General features: G+C 41.0%; 1 protein-coding gene across 2 annotated transcripts in view; it reads left to right on the top strand.

The window, feature by feature from the left end:
• The window catches only part of LOC113021306 (mitochondrial adenyl nucleotide antiporter SLC25A23-like), a 46,216-nt gene extending 29,177 nt beyond the window's left edge, over window positions 1-17,039 (top strand). For both annotated transcript variants that reach the window (XM_026165903.2, XM_026165902.2), the window contains exons 6-10: window positions 5,074-5,226; window positions 5,422-5,535; window positions 8,013-8,180; window positions 12,416-12,566; window positions 12,693-17,039. In XM_026165903.2, coding sequence (XP_026021688.1) covers window positions 5,074-5,226; window positions 5,422-5,535; window positions 8,013-8,180; window positions 12,416-12,566; window positions 12,693-12,874 — 768 coding nt within the window. In that variant the 3' untranslated portion in view covers window positions 12,875-17,039. The remainder of the gene's footprint in view (window positions 1-5,073; window positions 5,227-5,421; window positions 5,536-8,012; window positions 8,181-12,415; window positions 12,567-12,692) is intronic.
• The last annotated feature ends 1,426 nt before the right edge of the window (window positions 17,040-18,465 follow it).

Genomic DNA, 18,465 nt, shown 5'->3' with positions numbered 1-18,465 from the left:
AGGCAAAGCACAAGCAACTAGATCTAATCTTTTAGAATAGTAAGTTACTGCTGTTAGTTATTCCACTGTCACCTGGCATTCGTGCTCTTCACAGAACCACAAGTCCATCGCTGAACTTCTTCCTGCCCGTCGGATGGCGCTTGGCACGCTCCCTTCAACCTTAAGGTTCTCATGTTCCAATGCCGCGGACGATTTAAGGCAGAGCACGTCGTACACCTTAGTTCTCTTCCTCAACGTCGAAACTCTTTCACTTCATTTAAGATTTTGCTGTTCAAAATCTCCTCATGACAATCTTCTGGAAGCCCAGTAGCACAGGTCTCTGTGGGATGTCTGCTGTGCTGAAGATGATCTCTGATCCTCCTGAAGCCTGGCGTCTTGTGGACGATCCCCTCAGTCACTCCTTCTCGTCATGGCACCTCATGACACCTGCAAATCAAAAATTGACTCTCCTCTCGCCACACGGCTCTCGCCATGTATCAACTGCCACACAATGAGACATGTACAAGAATGTTGCACATTCTCCCTAAAAAAATATTCTCCAGGCTCCAGGGTCCCTCTTGGAGTAGCTCCACTCCAAACCTGTAACCCTGTGTCAAAACATTAGTCAGTGGTTAACTGTTAAGCTTATTTAAGTCCCAGGTCCACCCGGAGCCTGTATCCTAGAACAACTTCACATTTGCAACCAACTGTAGCTCATAAGTGTAATAAAGTATTCAGCATCATAGAGACAAGTACCGTTGCAGGGTTATTCTAAACTCATTAAACCCCTACCTTTTCCGTAATTTGCTCCAAATCATTGAACATCTCAACTTCATTCCACATTGTAATCAGTGGCTTTCCTTAAATTTGTCACTCACCATGAGCTCAATAGTGATCAGCCCCATGTAACTATTCTGTAACCACTGCACATCTGTTCAATTGTCACTTGTCTGTCTGTGTTGAATCCTTTACAAGCACTCTTAAAGGAAAGAGCATTAGCCAAACACACGGATCATCCTGGTGGTCAGGTGTCGGTCACCCAGTAAATCATACCAAACCTAATTGGCAGGCTCAACTTTGTAACAAAAGACAAATCATCAGCCAGTTTAATCTCAAACATTCATCCAATCAGCCACACCACACACAACATACAGCGTAACCCTGTTGTCTCATCACATAATAAGTTTCTTCTCATGTAACCAAATGTGCGCCATGTTAAAACTTCTTCACACATCAGAAACTCAACAATCAGCTCACTCAGCTCACTCATTCATGACCCCTCATCAGCATTCTGTTTTCCACCCCTATGATGCAATCATCTGTCCTCCTATAATATTAGACACTAGACTATGTATCACTTTCATCTTACTAGTGACCAGGGCCGTGCAGAGAGGTTTAAAGGGGCGGGTGCTCAAAGCTAAAATGGGGCACATTGAACCAGGCTGAATAACAACAACACACATTCATCAAGAATCTAATATGGGCAACAAGGCAAAGCAAACGTAGCCGATGCTTTACCTGATGGGTACAATGTTGCTGTTGAGGGGTTGCTGCTCCTGCTGCTGATAGTGCTGGAGGGCAGGGCTGTGTTGATCTGAGACTGTAGACATTAAAAAGTCCATAGGAGAGATGGTAGCTGATTAAACAAGTGTCATGAGATAATAACAAAATGCAAAGATTGGTGACAGCGCTTGGAACCATAAGGCAACAAAAAACTGAGAAATAATTTAGGCTCTGCCTGTGAATCACTCTTTGCTTCTCTTCTTCCTTCCATCCCATCATTTCATATATCACTCTCCACTTGCTGTCTATCTGAGAACAAGGCACAACTTGCTATTGCAATAACCTATAATCTAATTATCCACACCTAACAACTCTTGCACTTAATCTAAATGATGACAGAAAAATGTTATAGCACTGCCTTTAGTAGCCTCCCACAGCTCCTACTGTTTCCTCCTCATGTCCTTACCAGCCATGTCTGGACAATGTTATATCATGAGTAATATTTTTTTTAAAAATCCATCTAAATAAAACACACACATGCACGCACACACAGTGACATTTTAGACCTTCTTCAGAATACTGTATATACTATGGGCATCATGGTGCTGATCCAGAATCCTTACATTATTATTTATTACTAGAGCTACAATAATAAAGCAAAGAGGAGGGGGAAGTAATAAATATGAAATAATGTCATTATGAAGATTCCATTTGTTTCACTATCCACTCTGTGCAGGGCAAAGCTTATTACATTTTTAAACTGTAGAGATACAATCATTTTACTGCTGTAAAATCCAACTTTTGTCTTATTTAAAATATAAATCTAATATAATCTGCTTCTTAATGTATGTTCTTTAAAATACAGCGTGTGTTTTTAATATATTATAATTATAATAATGCATAATTATGTGGAAGTGCATATTAGATCGTTTTTTAGTGAAATATAATCCCTCCAGAAAGGCCGGAAAAGCCCGGAAACTTACTTTAAAACTAAATATGTTCTAAATACTTTAAAACTAAATATGTTCTAAATACTTTAAAACTAAATATGTTTCTAAATACTTTAAAACTAAATAGGTTCCCTAAAACGGTGACAGAGCTACAAACCCATGACAGCCTTACACCGGTAGCCAGCAGCTATGACCAGCACTACTTGTGCAGTTAATAAAAGGACAGGTAATGTTTGTCGCGCTGTTGCACACACAGCACACTGGTTTGTTTCAGTTCGTCAGTTGCAACAAGACAGCCTACCAACGTGTACATAATAAGCTAATACTCCTGGGTGCTACACAATACAGTGTGCGCTGTACACCTACTTACTAGTTTTGTCGCATCAGTCTGTGTCTCTGAGTTAACTTGTGTTTCTCCTACAGCTCCGGACCGCAACAAATGCGCGTGCTCTTTGTGAACTCGTTCCCGGCTCGTAACCAGCGCGTTCTGCCGACAAGGGCGATCATTGGTTAATAGTGATCATGTGACTGATGCAAGCAAGATTGTATTTAGCAAAACTGTGATTAATAGTTAAATATTATTGTTGAGGGGCACAGACAGGACTCCGCACTCACACACACATTAAAACATAATAAAAATTTTTTTTTAAAAAGTTGCCTCAACAAAAGGGCACTTTTGGCACCCATCAGGAAAGGGGCGGGTGCTCAAGCCCCTCTAGCCCCCCCCCCCTCTGCACGTGCCTGCTAGTGACTTGGACAAGATGACAAACAGAATCTCATGCTTAGATGCTGTCTGGTCTTCATGAGTGTCATTGTATGTGTATATGCATGTAGGGTTAGTATGGTTAAGACATTTTCTGTTTGTGTGGGTTTTTATGTACCTCTCTCATCAAGTTTTCATTATTCTCATCACCGCATAAACAACACACATCTCTCTGTTTTTGAACTCTCCTTTCTTAAAAACAGAAAGTGGGATTGCAGTTGTTTCAGGCTGAGAAACACCAAACACTCCCCAGTTCGAGACCACTTCACTCACATACTTTCACACCTCTCTGTGGCTCACACACACCATGATGTCAAACACAATCACGTGCCTTTCGCCAAAACAAAAAACGTGATACTGATGTTACAAAGGTCTCACACACATGAATCAGGATGCAGAAAAGCTGTTGCCCATCTGAGGTGTGAGGAAGAAACTGAACTCACAGATAGCTGCATGCTCGAGTTATCATAGCTCTGTTTCCCTCCCTCTAATGCGTTCTCAACCGGCTTCTGCTCTGAAAATGTGTACCTTGCTCATCAGCTTAAAAGTGACTGCATACAAAACAACAATCAGACTCACTCAAACAGACCACGTCTGGCCCGCACACACAAAATAGACACCAACAAGAGCTCTGACAAGTGCTGGTTTCTCCAGCGTTGAGTGCTGGAGAAACCAGCACTCAACGCCCTCAGCGGCGGAGAAAAACCTTCCTTTCGATGGGAAACCTGCTTAACCCTCCTTAAAAAAAAAAAAAAGACACTAGTGCCATCCAACCCGAGGAGAGTTCAGACACAAACTCTCCAGCCTGGCGATAAAGTTAAGCACCAGGGCTTTCATCAGGCATCCCAGATGCTGGCTGCTAGCAGACTTCGGCAGCGTCATCTCCCTCCTCCTCGGTGGACGCAATGTGTTGGGATCTGGCTCAAAGGACCAAATAAATGTTGAGTCTGCGCTTCCACAGATCCCGCTAGTTTAGAGACTTATTCCTCATGAAGAACAAAAACAAGCCAGAACATCTTCAACCGGTCTTTTACTCTCTAGCAAGGGAAGGCTGATCGGAACCAGGCTGTGGAGCTTAACGCTCCTCACCTGTCACCAGCCCAACTCCTTCAAAGAGCAGCCCTCCTCGTAGTGTGTGTGTGTGCATGCATGTGAGAATGTGTGTGTGTGTATGCGTGTTCTCCTGCTCCCCAAAAGGATCATAAAAGCAGGAAGCTTACAACACAAGAAACAGATCTTTCAGATAGGATGTATCTACAATAAAACCTCCCCCAGCACCAGTGGCTGGAGAGGTGGTCAGAGACAAAGGAATGTCTTTGATCACACAGTTTGAAACAATGTAGAGATGGTAAGCATAAAAATGACAACATTTAACAATTCACTTTAACATACACCATCACCACTTTTCACCGCTAATGACATAATTGTCATCCACAGTGTAGAGTGTTTTCAGCAAACAGCAGAGAGGTACTGCTTAAAAATGTCTGGTGAACATAGTTCATATCATAAGTAAAATTTACTCAGGGCCAGATGAAGACCAGAAACAGAGCTAAAAGACATTTATCACATGGGATTAAATACAGCTTCAGATGAATGCTCCTTTTTTTACTTCAGATACTTTGTAGCCAAAGTCTGTATAAAGACCAAAAACAAGTGCTGACTGTGATCCAAACAAAAAAGAATCTTTGGTGTGCAACATTTACATCTATATGGCCTTAATAAGGAAGATATTTACCTTTGTATTCTGCTTATATACCCAACTAGGGTTGGATAAGCACGCTAACATATTTGGTTGGTGGCCAACAGCGTATTTTTAAAACATAGTACAGATTGTAAAAAAAGAAAAATCAGCTTTACTGTCATAATTTGAATTTTTAGGTACATGGCTCCACAGCTCGAGAGATTAATCTGTGGTTTGGCCTGAGGGGGATGATCCAGGAGGGAGGTGTGCTTTCACTCTGGAGGGGAAATGGTATCAACGTCCTGAAAATTGCCCCTGAATCCGCCATTAAGTTTATGGCCTACGAACAGGTCAGTGGACAAACAGTGAGAAAGTGGAACTATGTCTTCTGTTCTCTTAAGTGTTTACTTAACTCGTGGTAGAAAAAGTAGTAACTGTATATTAGTTTACAGTGGGGAAAAAACAATAGTCCACTCTGTGTCCTTCTGAAATCTTTTATTGCTTGTGGTTTCCCCTCCTCCTGCTCCTCACTCTTCCTACTCCAGATCAAGTGGCTGATCCGAGGTAATAAAGAGGGGGGCAGTTTAAGGGTACAAGAGAGGTTCATTGCTGGGTCGCTTGCAGGAGCTACTGCCCAAACTATCATCTATCCCATGGAGGTGAGTTTAAAATTTGTGTCAGTCATTTCCTCTTGAAGATATGTTTCTTTTAGATAGATAGATAGATAGATAGATAGATAGATAGATAGATAGATAGATAGATAGATAGATAGATAGATAGATAGATAGATAGATAGATAGATAGATAGATAGATAGATAGATAGATAGATAGATAGATAGATGTTCAATGTTCCAAACATGAGCTCAGTAATGAGTAGCTCCACTATTATTGTTGATCACTTCAAAAATTCCTTGCGGCATGCTTGATGGAAGCTTTTCCATGAGGTGAGTGGGAACATTTCTTCAAGTGGTAAAGACGGCCATCTGAAAGGAATCTACTGTCTGGATCTGTTGTCCATTTTTGTAAACTTCCCTTGCCATCCATCCCCAAAGGTTCTCAGTTGGATTTAGATCAGGGGAACACGCAGGATGGTCCAAAAGAGTGATGTTATTCTTCTGGAAGAAGTCCCTTGTCCTGCGGGCATTGTGTACTGTAGCATTGTAGCACCCCAGACCATTATGGCACCCCCTCCACTGTGGAGCGTGGAGAACATCTCAGGTGGGATCTGCTTGTTAAGCCAGTAACATTGGAAACCATCAGGACCATCAAGGTCACATTTTTTCTCATCACAGAATAAAACCTTCTTCCCCCACCCCACCCGACACACAGTCACACACACCAAACATATTAAAGATTGTAACTTAACATATTTTATTGTGAAAACTGTTGTTGAATTTTAAATTGAGAATAGCAGACAAATCAACAATACAGCTCTTCCAGTAATGGCTAATTAATATTGTACTGAACACAGCCCAAAAGATTGAGTAAACCACATCAGTGTCTACTGTCTGTTTACTATCATAGCCAAGTGGCTAACAAAGGCAACCAGAAGTTTTCCCAATACCTACTAATGAATGTTATCTTGTTTCAGGATACATAATACCTGCCATTATCCAAAGACACATCTGCTTACCCGTGTCTTTTGTTCGTTTCTCCTCTTCTTTTCTTTTTTTTTCTAAACTGAGGACCTGATGGCTCTGACCTTTTCTTGTCAATCTTCCATCAGTAATTTTGCACTCCAGTATCAACAACCAAACCCCACAACATACACTAATAGACACCTTATGCACAGATTCAGGTTCTATAGGTTGTTTTTTGTTTTTTTTGGATTCCACACAACCCAGGAAAAATAATTCATACATAGTGGGCTTGGATTGACAATATTACGAATGATTATTATTATTATTTTTTTAAATATTTATTTATTTTTATTTTGTGAGCTTGTTATTAGATGCTGCTCCAGCCAGCCAGAGAATCACTTGCTGTCCTACCCCTCGCCTCCATTTACGAGGTGCCCTTACTCCTTGCAAATGGGCAATAGAAAACCATTCGGTGCCTATGCAATCCCCAAAATTTGCTGGCATGATGTCGGGGCAGCGTGAGTGCAAGCAACTTTTTTTTCCCCCCAATGCCATGATGCAACCCCCACCACAATGCTGCCCTGGGCAGCTGCCCATGTTGCCCATATCTAAAACCACCTCTGGTCCCATGTTTGGTGCTCTGTTGCAAAGTCCAAAGGGTCAGTTCTGTGGGTATTTAAGGAGGCCTTTGAAGATGTTTTTTGTTTTTGAAGCCCTTCAGTCTCAGATTAACATTAATGTTTCCTTTGAGCTTCAGTTTAGTCACAGGAGAGTTTCACACGATCCTCTGGCCCCGTCTTAGGGATAGGCATGAAGCCTCTTTCAGGGTCAATTAAAGGTTGTAGTCCATCCAAATTTGACAGTTTAGGGCATTACATGAATTTGGAGTAATGGTGCTGCAGGGGCACATGTGTGGGCTTACTCAGTTTATTTCCATTTTTAATATACCAAAAATCGTTCAAACTTTTTCTTTAATCTGTTCTCCCAAATTCTTAAACATCTTAACATCAAGCTTAACAGGGCTTCAGCCTATCATGCTCAAAGTCAGGGGAGCTTCGGGGTGTTTCCATCAAACACGGAACTCCCACTTAATGCAATCAAATGGGGGAGACTGCGAGGAGGGTTTGCCATGGTTGATCCTGGCTAATGGAGAGAGCACACATTTAGCCCTTATAAATTATTGTTTGGACATAAGTAGTTAAGAGGAGTCAAACCCTCTTAAAGGTGGTAGTGGTGGCTAGCTCTGTATTTTGTTTGCAGCTGGAGAGGCATGGCATAGGAAATCTGGCTTCTGCTCAGAGTAAAAAGAAAAATGTTTGGTAAAAGACGTTTCACCTCTTATTTAAGAGGCTTCTTTAGTTAAACTGAAGAAATGCTACCGTAAAGTACAACTGTATCAGTGGAAGAATTAGAAAATAGGTGCTTAAAGAAACCATAGACCAGTTCTACCTTCTTTGACTCATTGAAGAAGAACCTCTTGCTACTGTTTCTACTTACTCCTGTGTTAATTTTGGATTTGTATGCGTTTTTTTCTTCTATTCCCTATGCTGGATAGGTGCTGAAAACTCGCCTTACATTAAGGAAGACCGGACAGTACTCAGGTATGGCTGACTGTGCCAGACAGATTCTGAAGACTGAGGGTATCCGAGCATTCTACAGAGGATACCTGCCCAATACAATGGGCATCATTCCATATGCTGGCATTGACTTGGCTGTGTATGAGGTATGTACTCCAGGCTTTTTTTTTAACAACATGGCGGCGCGTGCACACGCAGCGGCTTCTCTCTCTCCCAAACAAACTACTTTTTCGTGTTTTTCGTCCTGTAAGTTGCAGTGTTTTTGTAAGTCTTTGTCGCGTCTATCTGTGTGCAAGCGAGGATATGCCCGAACACTTCTTCTCGACATCGGCAGAAACAAACTTTTTAAGTTAAACTCTGTGGACATCGAGAAGCTGAAAGATCTGGGTCTGCTCCGAAGGCCTACTCAATCACCGACCCCCACTCCTGCACTTCGCCCACAATGGATGCGCCTCAAGCGGTGTGAGAGGAAGCAGAAGAGGGGTAAGCGCGGTGGCATCCGAGCTAGGCTAGCGGCTAGCCCACACAAACCCGCCATCCCCTCTATCGTTCTGGCCAACGTACGCTCGCTAGAAAATAAACTGGACGACATCCGACTGCTACGTTCATCTCAAAGGAACGTAAAGGACTGCTGTGCTTTTGTGTTCACGGAAACATGGCTTAGCGACAGTGTCCCGGACCGCGCCATTCAGCTCGACCAGCTAACATGCTACCGTGCTGACAGAGTCATCGTCGCGGGAGGTAAGACCCGCGGGGGAGGACTTTGTGTTTACATCAATGATGCCTGGTGTCGCGATGCTGCTGCGGTCTGCAAACACTGCTCACCAGTGCTGGAGTTTATGGTTATTAAGTGCCGGCCATTCTATCTACCGAGGGAATATACAGCCATACTACTGTGCGCTGTGTACATCCCTCCCTCCTCCAATGTCAACAACAGGAGTGAGGCACTGAATGAACTGTACCAGCACATCAGTGAGCAACAGACAGCCCATCCTGATGCTTTTCTCATCCTGGCTGGGGATTTCAATCATGCAGACTTAAAGTGCGTGTTTCCAAAAATACAACAACACATAGACTTTCCAACAAGGGGAAATAACACACTGGACTTTGTTTACACCACCCAGAGAGGAGCCTACAAAGCTTTTCCCCTCCCCCACCTCGGCGCCTCAGACCATATCACTGTCATGCTAATGCCTGCTTACAGACCGCTCGTTAAAACCACCAAACCGGTTCGTAAGCGGATACAAGTGTGGCCAGAAGGGTCTTCAGAGGCTTTACAGGACTGCTTTAACACCACAGACTGGGACATGTTTAAGCAGGCTGCCACCTATAACAACACCACTGACCTCCAGGAGTACGCAGAGACTGTTACTGCCTACATCAACAAGTGTATTGAGGATGTAACAGTCACGAAAACCATAACTGTCCGGGCAAATTAAAAACCATGGATGACAGGAGAGGTCTACAGGCTGCTGAAAGCTCGGAATGTTGCCTTCAGAGATGGAGACGAGGCGAGCCTGAGGACAGCTAGGGCCAACCTTTCCCGTGGCATCAGAGAGGCTAAGAGACAGTACTCCAGGAAAATATCTCATCACTTCAAAGACAGCAGAGACTCACGGAGCCTGTGGCGGGGCATTCAGACCATCACAGATTACAAGCCCCCACCACAGACCTGTGATAGCACTATCCCCCTGCTGAACGAGCTGAATACTTTCTTTGCTCGCTTTGAAGTCCAAAACAACACCACTGCACAGAAGACCCCACCCCCTCCTGGTGACCAGGTGATGACTCTGTCCCTGGACAGCGTGAGGAGATCCCTCAGCAGGATCAATGCACGAAAAGCTCCGGGTCCTGACAACATTCCTGGTCGTGTACTGAGAGACTGTGCAGTGGAACTCACTGATGTCTTCACAGACATCTTCAACATATCACTCATCCAGGCTGTCGTCCCCACATGTTTTAAAGCCACCACAATCATTCCGGTTCCAAAAAAGTCATCTCCCTCCTGCTTTAATGACTACCGTCCTGTTGCACTTACTCCCATCCTGATGAAGTGCTTCGAACGACTAGTCATGAAACACATCAAGACTGTCCTGCCCCCCTCCCTGGATCCCTTCCAGTTTGCGTATCGGCCCAACCGCTCAACCGATGATGCCATCTCCACTGCACTCCACTCAGCACTCACACACCTGGACAAAAAAGACTCATATGTTCGAATGCTGTTCATAGATTTCAGTTCAGCATTCAACACTATAATCCCCCAACAGCTCACTCAAAAACTGGTCCAGCTGGGGCTCAACTATGGGCAGAAATCTGTGCCATCAGAAACTGAATTTGAATAAGTTAAATTTGAATTTGAATTGCTCAGATTGAATCTGAATTGTAACTTGAATAAATGCTTTTGAAAACTGAATTTGAATTAGTCTAATTTGAAATTGAATTTATGGTTTGAAAATGATCATCACTAAATTGAAATTGAATTTTATATTTTGAAAATGAATTGATTTGCTTTGAAACTGCATTTTATCCTTTAAAAATTCAGCTCTCGAATACTTTCAGTTTCACTTCTCACCATTCAGTTTCAGTTCTACAATTCAATTTCAGTTCCAAAATTCAGTTTTTTGGAACTTACATCCGGTTCCGGTTCAAGCGCAGATTAATAGAACTACGTTTTACTAGCGGACCGAAAGTGTTACTGACGGGAATCTACAGCGTCTTGAGCTGAATTAAGACTTCAGAAGTCATTCGTCATGTCGAATGACCAGCGGATAAACTCTCAGGTTGGTAATAAATGTATTACATGTATAAGAACAAGCGTCATGTTAACAAATGATAGCCGTACGGTAACTTTTACGCTTATTGTAGCTGCTAGCTAAAAACGCTAATTTAGCGTAGTTTGCCCTGAATTCAGCTTTGACAACAAATATGATCGACTGTTTCTAGTAGAATTCCAAAGTTGTCATCTTGGACCCTCTCAGAGTACCCCCTCTGTATGCTTGCAGAGACCCCTACAGTAGGGAAACATGCAAAACGGTGTCCAAACCTTTGTATTTTAGCTTTATGTCTTACACAGCATCCCAACTCTTTAGCTAACTTAATAACTTTAGCTAAAGTGAATAGTTAGTCTAATTCATTAGTGCAGCATTACTGGATCACCTCTGTTTGAAGTGATATAATATGATATACAACTATCACTGAAACAGCAAACTTTGTAAATAAGCAAACAACACTTCTCATTCTCTAAACGTTTGGCCACAGCACTACTCTGCCTGGTTTACACTCAATGTCATTTACCCTTACCTGAATACTGTATATTGTATATTGTATAGCTTTCTTGTTAATTTGTATTGTATTTATTTAAATTTTTACTTTTTAATTATTTTATTTGCATTTTTTAATCACTCTCTTATATTTAAATGTTCATTGCTATTTCATCTAGGGTTTGAGAGTAACGAAATTTCTATTCTTTGTATGTCCTGTACATGTGGCAGAATTGACAAATAAAGTTGACTTTGACTTTGACTTTGACTACTGCTTTCTGTACACTCTCTGTGTATAAAGAGTTACTTCAGATCAGAAGCATTAGCATGTTTGTTCCTTTCATGGGCCAGCTGAGTCTCGCCATGTGTGGTTATGGCACCGCCTCTGGGCAGATTCCTCATCAGCTCACCGCACCTGTTCGTGATTTGAAGCAATCAGCCAGTGGTATTTAAAGCCAGCATTGTCAACTGTCCTTACCCGGTTCTTCTGCTAACCTCTGTTAGTACAGGCCACCTCAGTTGTCTATGTTTTGCTGTTTCCATGCATTGCTAACCTGTGTTCTCCTTCTGCTCCTAATATTTTCCATTTGATCTCTCATACTCACCACTTGCATTTGGATTCCACACCTGAACACTGTACTCCCACGCACGCATAATGTAGATATAACAGGTGGTCATTTGAGTTATTGTTGTCTTCTGATCTACTCATTCTTGTTTGACTTCTGGCAGACAGATTGTATTTTTGCCCAGAGAAGTAACACTTACTCACTTAACTTCTCTGTAAACCCTAGAGATTTTTGTGCAGAAAACTCCCAGTAGATTCTAAAGAAACCCACCCCATACCATCTTGCACTAACAACCATGCCACATTCAGTACTTAATTCCCCATTCTGCCCCATCCTGAATTTCAACAGGTCATCTTGACCATGTGTTCCTGACATATTTGGCTGATTACATATTTGCATTATTGAGCAGCTAAACAGACTATCTAACAAAGTGGTTGTCAGTGTATGCGTTTCAGTTCATTTCTTTCCCCTTCCTTTTTCTCTTCCTCTTTCTTTTAACTTTTAACTGCTCTCCTCTATTAGTGTCTTAACATTTTTCACTGCTCATGCTTTAAGACCCTGAAGAATGCCTGGCTCCAGAGGTACTGTGTCAACTCAGCAGACCCAGGAGTTTTGGTCCTGCTGGGCTGTGGTACTGTCTCCAGCACCTGTGGCCAGCTAGCGTCATATCCCCTCGCTCTCATCCGGACTCGCATGCAGGCACAGGGTGCGATATGATGTAAATGATAGATTGTAGGCAGTTGTAGGCCTACAAAACATTGGAACAATTTAGCAATAAGTCTGTCCATATATTACTCTCTGTAGCTTACATTGTTCTCATTTTTACTTTCAGCCATTACTGAGGGTAAACCCAAGCTGACCATGGTGGGTCAGTTCAAATACATCATATCTCATGAAGGTGTGCCAGGTCTGTACCGAGGCATCACGCCCAACTTCCTCAAAGTTATTCCTGCTGTCAGCATCTCCTATGTGGTCTACGAGCACATGAAGAAGGTCCTTGGAGTGGTTTACTAGACTGATGCGACAAACACAACTGTGGAGGCAGAAACACATTTGTTAGAAGAAGCAGAAGTGGAGAATTAAGCTTCTCGGGCCTCTGAAGAGAGAAGATGAAGGATCAGTGCACCGATGCCATAAAACATTTGTGGACACCATCAACTTCCAACTTTTTTAAAGTGCAGGTACTAGGTCAGCAGGATAAATTTATTGATCTAGGAGAGGAGAATGAGGCTAATGATGCCCACTCTAACAGTATTATGTTATGCTTGAGGAATCATCAAAAGGTTCTTAGGAATGAAAATTCTTACCCTATTCTTTTCACCCTTATCCAGATGGACTCACTTGCGGCTGCTATTTTTTGTGTTTTCCTTCTCCATCCAGTGTCTCAGCACATTCCAGTAGAACTCCACGTTTACATTGTCATAAATTTATAGTGCACAGTACATGTCACAAAAAAGGACAAGGATTCTCCTGATCTTGTTTCTCACTTTTTTCCATGGCCCTTTTTCCAGAATGTTTGGATAACGTCTCACACAAGCAAGAGTTGAATCTCAGACTTTTTGTCCTGTAAGCAACATTTTGGGTTGGTTTAAAGGTATCAATATGTAGTATATCAATATCTGATAATGATTTAGGAAAGGTCACAAAAAATACTGCAAAATACATGAGATTCCAACAGCGGGTTATCAGATTCCAAAAAGGAGGACTTCTCAGAATTTTGTCGAAACAAACATGAGGTAAACAGCTGGGTTTGCTTGTTCAAGTTATAAAATAATATAGAAGCAGTGTGTGCATGTGAGCTGCAGCATGACTTAGCTGTGCATTGCTGTAAACCTTTGAAACCTTTAACTGTTTTGCTGCTAGCTGTTGCTGGAAACTACATTGAAATAAATGGAGAAGATGGATTTCTTGCATGTAGTGAAAATGTGGATGTGAACACAAAACTTGGTTTGATATGAAGAGTTTATGCTCCATTTTTTTTCAACAGTGTTCCTTCCTGCAAGTTTCCAAAAGGAACAGGATGAGAAAAAAAAATCTTAGCTTAAACAAACCTAGCTGTAATCTTAAAAGGACTATAGGCCATCTCCTGACCTATGACAGACGGGATATGCTTCAAAATAGAAAACCTATGAAATGTCTGAACTTAGGAAATGTACCATTTTAAGAAAATATTAGCTTATTTTAAATTTAATATAAGCAACACATCTCAAAAGATTTGGGTGGGGACAACGAAAGGCTAAAAATGTAAGTGGTACTAAAAAGTAATAGCTTGACAAACTAGCCACAGGTCTGCAACATGACTTTTAAAAAATATAAAATATAAATAATATAAAAAATAAAGCAATGTTGGGAAGAGGTTCACCAGTCTGCAAAAACACTATGACTACAAATTGATGATTTCATGGAAACCTTTTGTTGCAGGACATAAAATGACTTGAAATACAGTATCTTGTCATCTACAGTACATAATAACATCAGAAGAGTCTAGAAATCTCGAGAAATCTCTGTATACAAGGAACAAGACCAAAAATCTATATTGAATGCTTGTGATATTCAGGCCTATAAAAACCAAACAAAAACTGATTCTGTAATGGAAAACTGATAGGGGTTCGGGAGTGCTTTCAGAAATGATTGTCTGTGAAGACCGTCTGTTGTGCAGATTAAAATGTTGTCATATAAAGAAGCCCCCATATATGAGCATCATCTTCTGGACCAAATTCATTTAAAATGGACTAAATAGACTGACAAACCAGAAAACCATTCTGTAGTCAGACAAATCAAAATCTGAAATTCTTTTTGAAAAACATGGAGAATGCATCCTCCAGACCAAAGAGGAGATGGATCATACAGATTGTTATCAGCACACATGTCAAAAGCATGCATGTCTGATAGCATGGAGGTATATTAGCACCTGTGGAATTGATAGGTTCCACATCTGGAAAGGCATCATCAATTGCAAAAGGTATATAAAGGCAGTGTTGGGGAGTAACGGAATACATGTACTGGCGTTACTTAATTAAAATACAAAATATGAGTAACTGTATTCCGTTACAGTTACAGTTTAAAAAGGTGATATTCAGAATACAGTTACTTTGTTGAAATAAATGGATTACACTGCAGTATTTTCCTGTTTCATATGTTCGCCTATGCTCTAACGCCGGTGGAAACCCAAACAAAACAGGCATTAAGAGGCTCTAATGCCTGTGTCTCAATCTTGCGGCCCATGTTACCTCTGCTTGCGGCCCGCATAATGACGTGAAGAAATAGTTTTTCTAATTATTGTTCAAAAAATGATTTAATATGAAGTCAATAGGCAGTGTTACAGGCATATCTCTAAAGAATGTAGCCTCATGGGCAGTGTAGCCCAGTTGTAAGTAAGCTATTAAGACTCGACTGTACACTGTGTTTGTGTTTTCCTCCAAAACAATAAGCAGCCTTTCAACGCCTCTCTCTGTCTCTCACTAGCAAAGTTGACCCAGACAACAAAGTAAAGCTAGTTTTCGGCTACGAACCCGACGTATTAGCCAGAGGTCCCTGTTTTATATACACACAAAATAGTTTTCTATACACGATCGCTGCAAAAGTGCAGCCTTACCTAATGTCCACCCTACTGTTACTCATTTATATTAAGGTGTAAACCTCTAGTTGGTAGTGGTATGGCGAATAACCTTCAGTAAAAGTAATAAATCACACAGCAATAGTACATTCATGTAGTTGTAAAAAGCATGATAATATATTAAGTAATCCAAAGTATTCAGAATACGTTACTCTCACTGAGTAACATAACGGAATACGTTACAAAATACATTTTGGGGCATGTAATCTGTAATCTGTAGTGGAATACATTTTAAAAGTTGCATTTTTAAGTCCAGCAACTTCTTCCATCAGTTCCCAGATCTGTCCCAACATTTGAGATGTGTTCTGACATCAAATTTAAAATTAGCTAATATTTTTCTTAATATGGTGCATTTTCTCAGTTATAACATTTAATGTTTTCAATTTCTGTTTTGAATAAATAGGTTTTCTATATGTGAATAAAAATGGGTTCATTAATTTTGAAAATCCTTGCATTCTGATTTATTAACAATTTCCAGCATCCCAACTTTTTTGGAATTAGGGTTTTTTAAGACATATCAGATTAATCAAAAAACAGTATATCTTTACAGTCATGATTCAGAGTCTTGATGTCTGACTGTGATGCATTCTAACCGTAACCTTGGACCTCAGTGATTGGCTGGTATAGTGTTGAATATTACGAGGTTAAGTCCTGCAAGTTGTGTTAGGTGTGCCTTTCTTCCAGGACATCCCCATCTTTACTGTCACAAGTTAGGTTTGTTTCAGGAATCCTCCACCTCAGTCATCTGGCTGTAAGACTTTGCTATTGTTATTGCCCCACAGCCAACAAGCTGGTTAAGAAAACTAATTGTTCCCTCAGTAAGGGCATCTTTGGGTGGTTATTTGGATTTTTTGGCTAGGTTTTGTTAAGTGTATCCAGCCAACGGTTACATTTTTTTCTGTCAGGGTTTTGTGAGTTGAATAAAGTAAAACCACTGTGGTTTATAACCTGATCATATCAAAGAATTACCTGCATACTGCACTAAGAAGCAGGGTTAGTGGCTATTACACACTGAAGTGCTGCTTCCGCTCCTGATTGACCCTGTTTGTCCATTAGCCTGTGGTTAATAGCCAGAAGACGGGCTCACCTGGGTACCTAGGGCTAAGCAGAAGTGAGAAGTGAAATGAGGCTCCTAGTTTATGTATTTATTACTTCTAGACTGGACTACTGCTATTCTTTCTTATCGGGATGATCTAAAAGCTTTAAAATTTATATTGTCTTCTCTTTATTTGCTTCCTGGTAAATTTAGACTCAAATTTTAAATCCTTCTTGTCACATACAGGTCCCTGAGGTATCAGGGCCTGCTGACTGTGCTTCACATGAGGCTGAAAACTAAAGGAGACAGAGCTTTTGCAACAGTGACCCCCAGACTTTGGAACTTTCTCCTTCTGAGCTTGAGATCTGTGGATCTTGTGGTCTCTTTCATAAAAACACCCAAAAAGTCATCTTTTTTCACTTGCTTTTTGTTAACTTTTGTTTTTATCTTCTAGCATTTTAGTGTGAAACAATTAGAGATGCTTATCTTGAAATGTGCTATACAAATAAAACTTTACTTGCTCTCAACCATGTTATGTATTCACCATTAGTTACCACAGTGGTATAGCTAAGAGAGCCACTGTCGTGAAACAGAAAATGCAGATTTTAAGCTTGACGCAGCTCACTGAGATATGAATATCACGTTGTAGTACACATCTGTTTTTGTACTCAACCATATTATTGACTCAAGTGGTAAAACAGGGATAGCTCAGTAGGTAGAGTGGTGGCCCCATGATCGGAAGGTTCGATTCCCCTGAACAGCTACCCTGAGGTACCCCTGGGCAAGGTACCGTCCCTACACACTGCTCCCCGGGCGCCCAGTGGCTGCCCACTGCTTCACTGAGTGAATGGGTTAAATGCAGAGAGGGATTTTCCCCACGGGGACCAATAAAGTACACTTTCTAAAGTACACTTTCTAAAACAAGTTTGTTTCCACTATTAGGGAGAACAGTTTTCTTACATATTTTGCAATGTACTGGGCTTTGTTGGTTATTGAACTACTTAATTCAGATTTCTTTGTATAGCACCAAATCATAACAACAGTTCCCTTAAGACACTTTATATTACATGGTAAAGACCCTACAATAACAGAGAGGAAACCCCAACAATCAAATGACCTAATGACAATGGCCTTAAGAACATCACCTTCACTAAAGCTGTTTCTGTGTTGTGATGAGTTCTTAAACCTGACTGAAATTCTTCAAATAAGCCATTCCTCTACAGATCATCAGTTAACACTTTTACAACTACTCTTTCCAGATTTTTTTAGATAAAAGGAAGGCTGGAGATTGGCCTATAATTAGCTAAGATAGCTGTGTCAAGTGAGTTTTTTAAGTAATGGTTTATTTACTGTTATCTTAAAGGCCTAGCTCACTTTTATGTACATAATCATCATCGTAAGCAGACAGTGGCTCTAATTCTACATAAAAGTTGTCCCAACAAAATCCTGATATAACAAGGCCCACCCATTGACTTAGGGGCCAACTCAGACATGGGTGTTTGCTTACCTTCCTATTTGCATGTCTCCAGTTTTCTAGACTCCAGGACCAGAAATAAGGAGCGCCCTCACTTTGAAATATATCCTTTTACGCTCTTCATTCCCTTAGACAGTTATCTATTTTTATGATTTAACCTTCCTGCCTTCTTGGGACCTTTTTGTGCCACTGCTATGTGTTAAATGGCTGCCATTTCCACTGTGTTCAGTGGAATATAACCAAACTTGCCACAGGATAGTTTTTACCTGTCAATGTTAATATTCCAGTGTGAATTCCTTAAATCAGCCTAAAATGGCTGAGCAGCAGAAATCCCCACACCCATCACCCTGGGGACCATTTTCTGCCCATTGACTTCCATTATAAACGCTATTTTTCAACCCCAAATTATCATCATATGATTTTATTTTTTCTTCTTTTCTTGGATGTCAATGAAGACTCAGGGCCTTGAAGTTTTAATT

This window comes from Astatotilapia calliptera, chromosome 4 (genome assembly GCF_964374335.1).
Source record: "Astatotilapia calliptera chromosome 4, fAstCal68.1, whole genome shotgun sequence".
In the NCBI taxonomy this organism is placed as follows: Eukaryota; Metazoa; Chordata; class Actinopteri; order Cichliformes; family Cichlidae; genus Astatotilapia; species Astatotilapia calliptera.
This window is presented reverse-complemented; position numbering and strand designations above follow the sequence as displayed.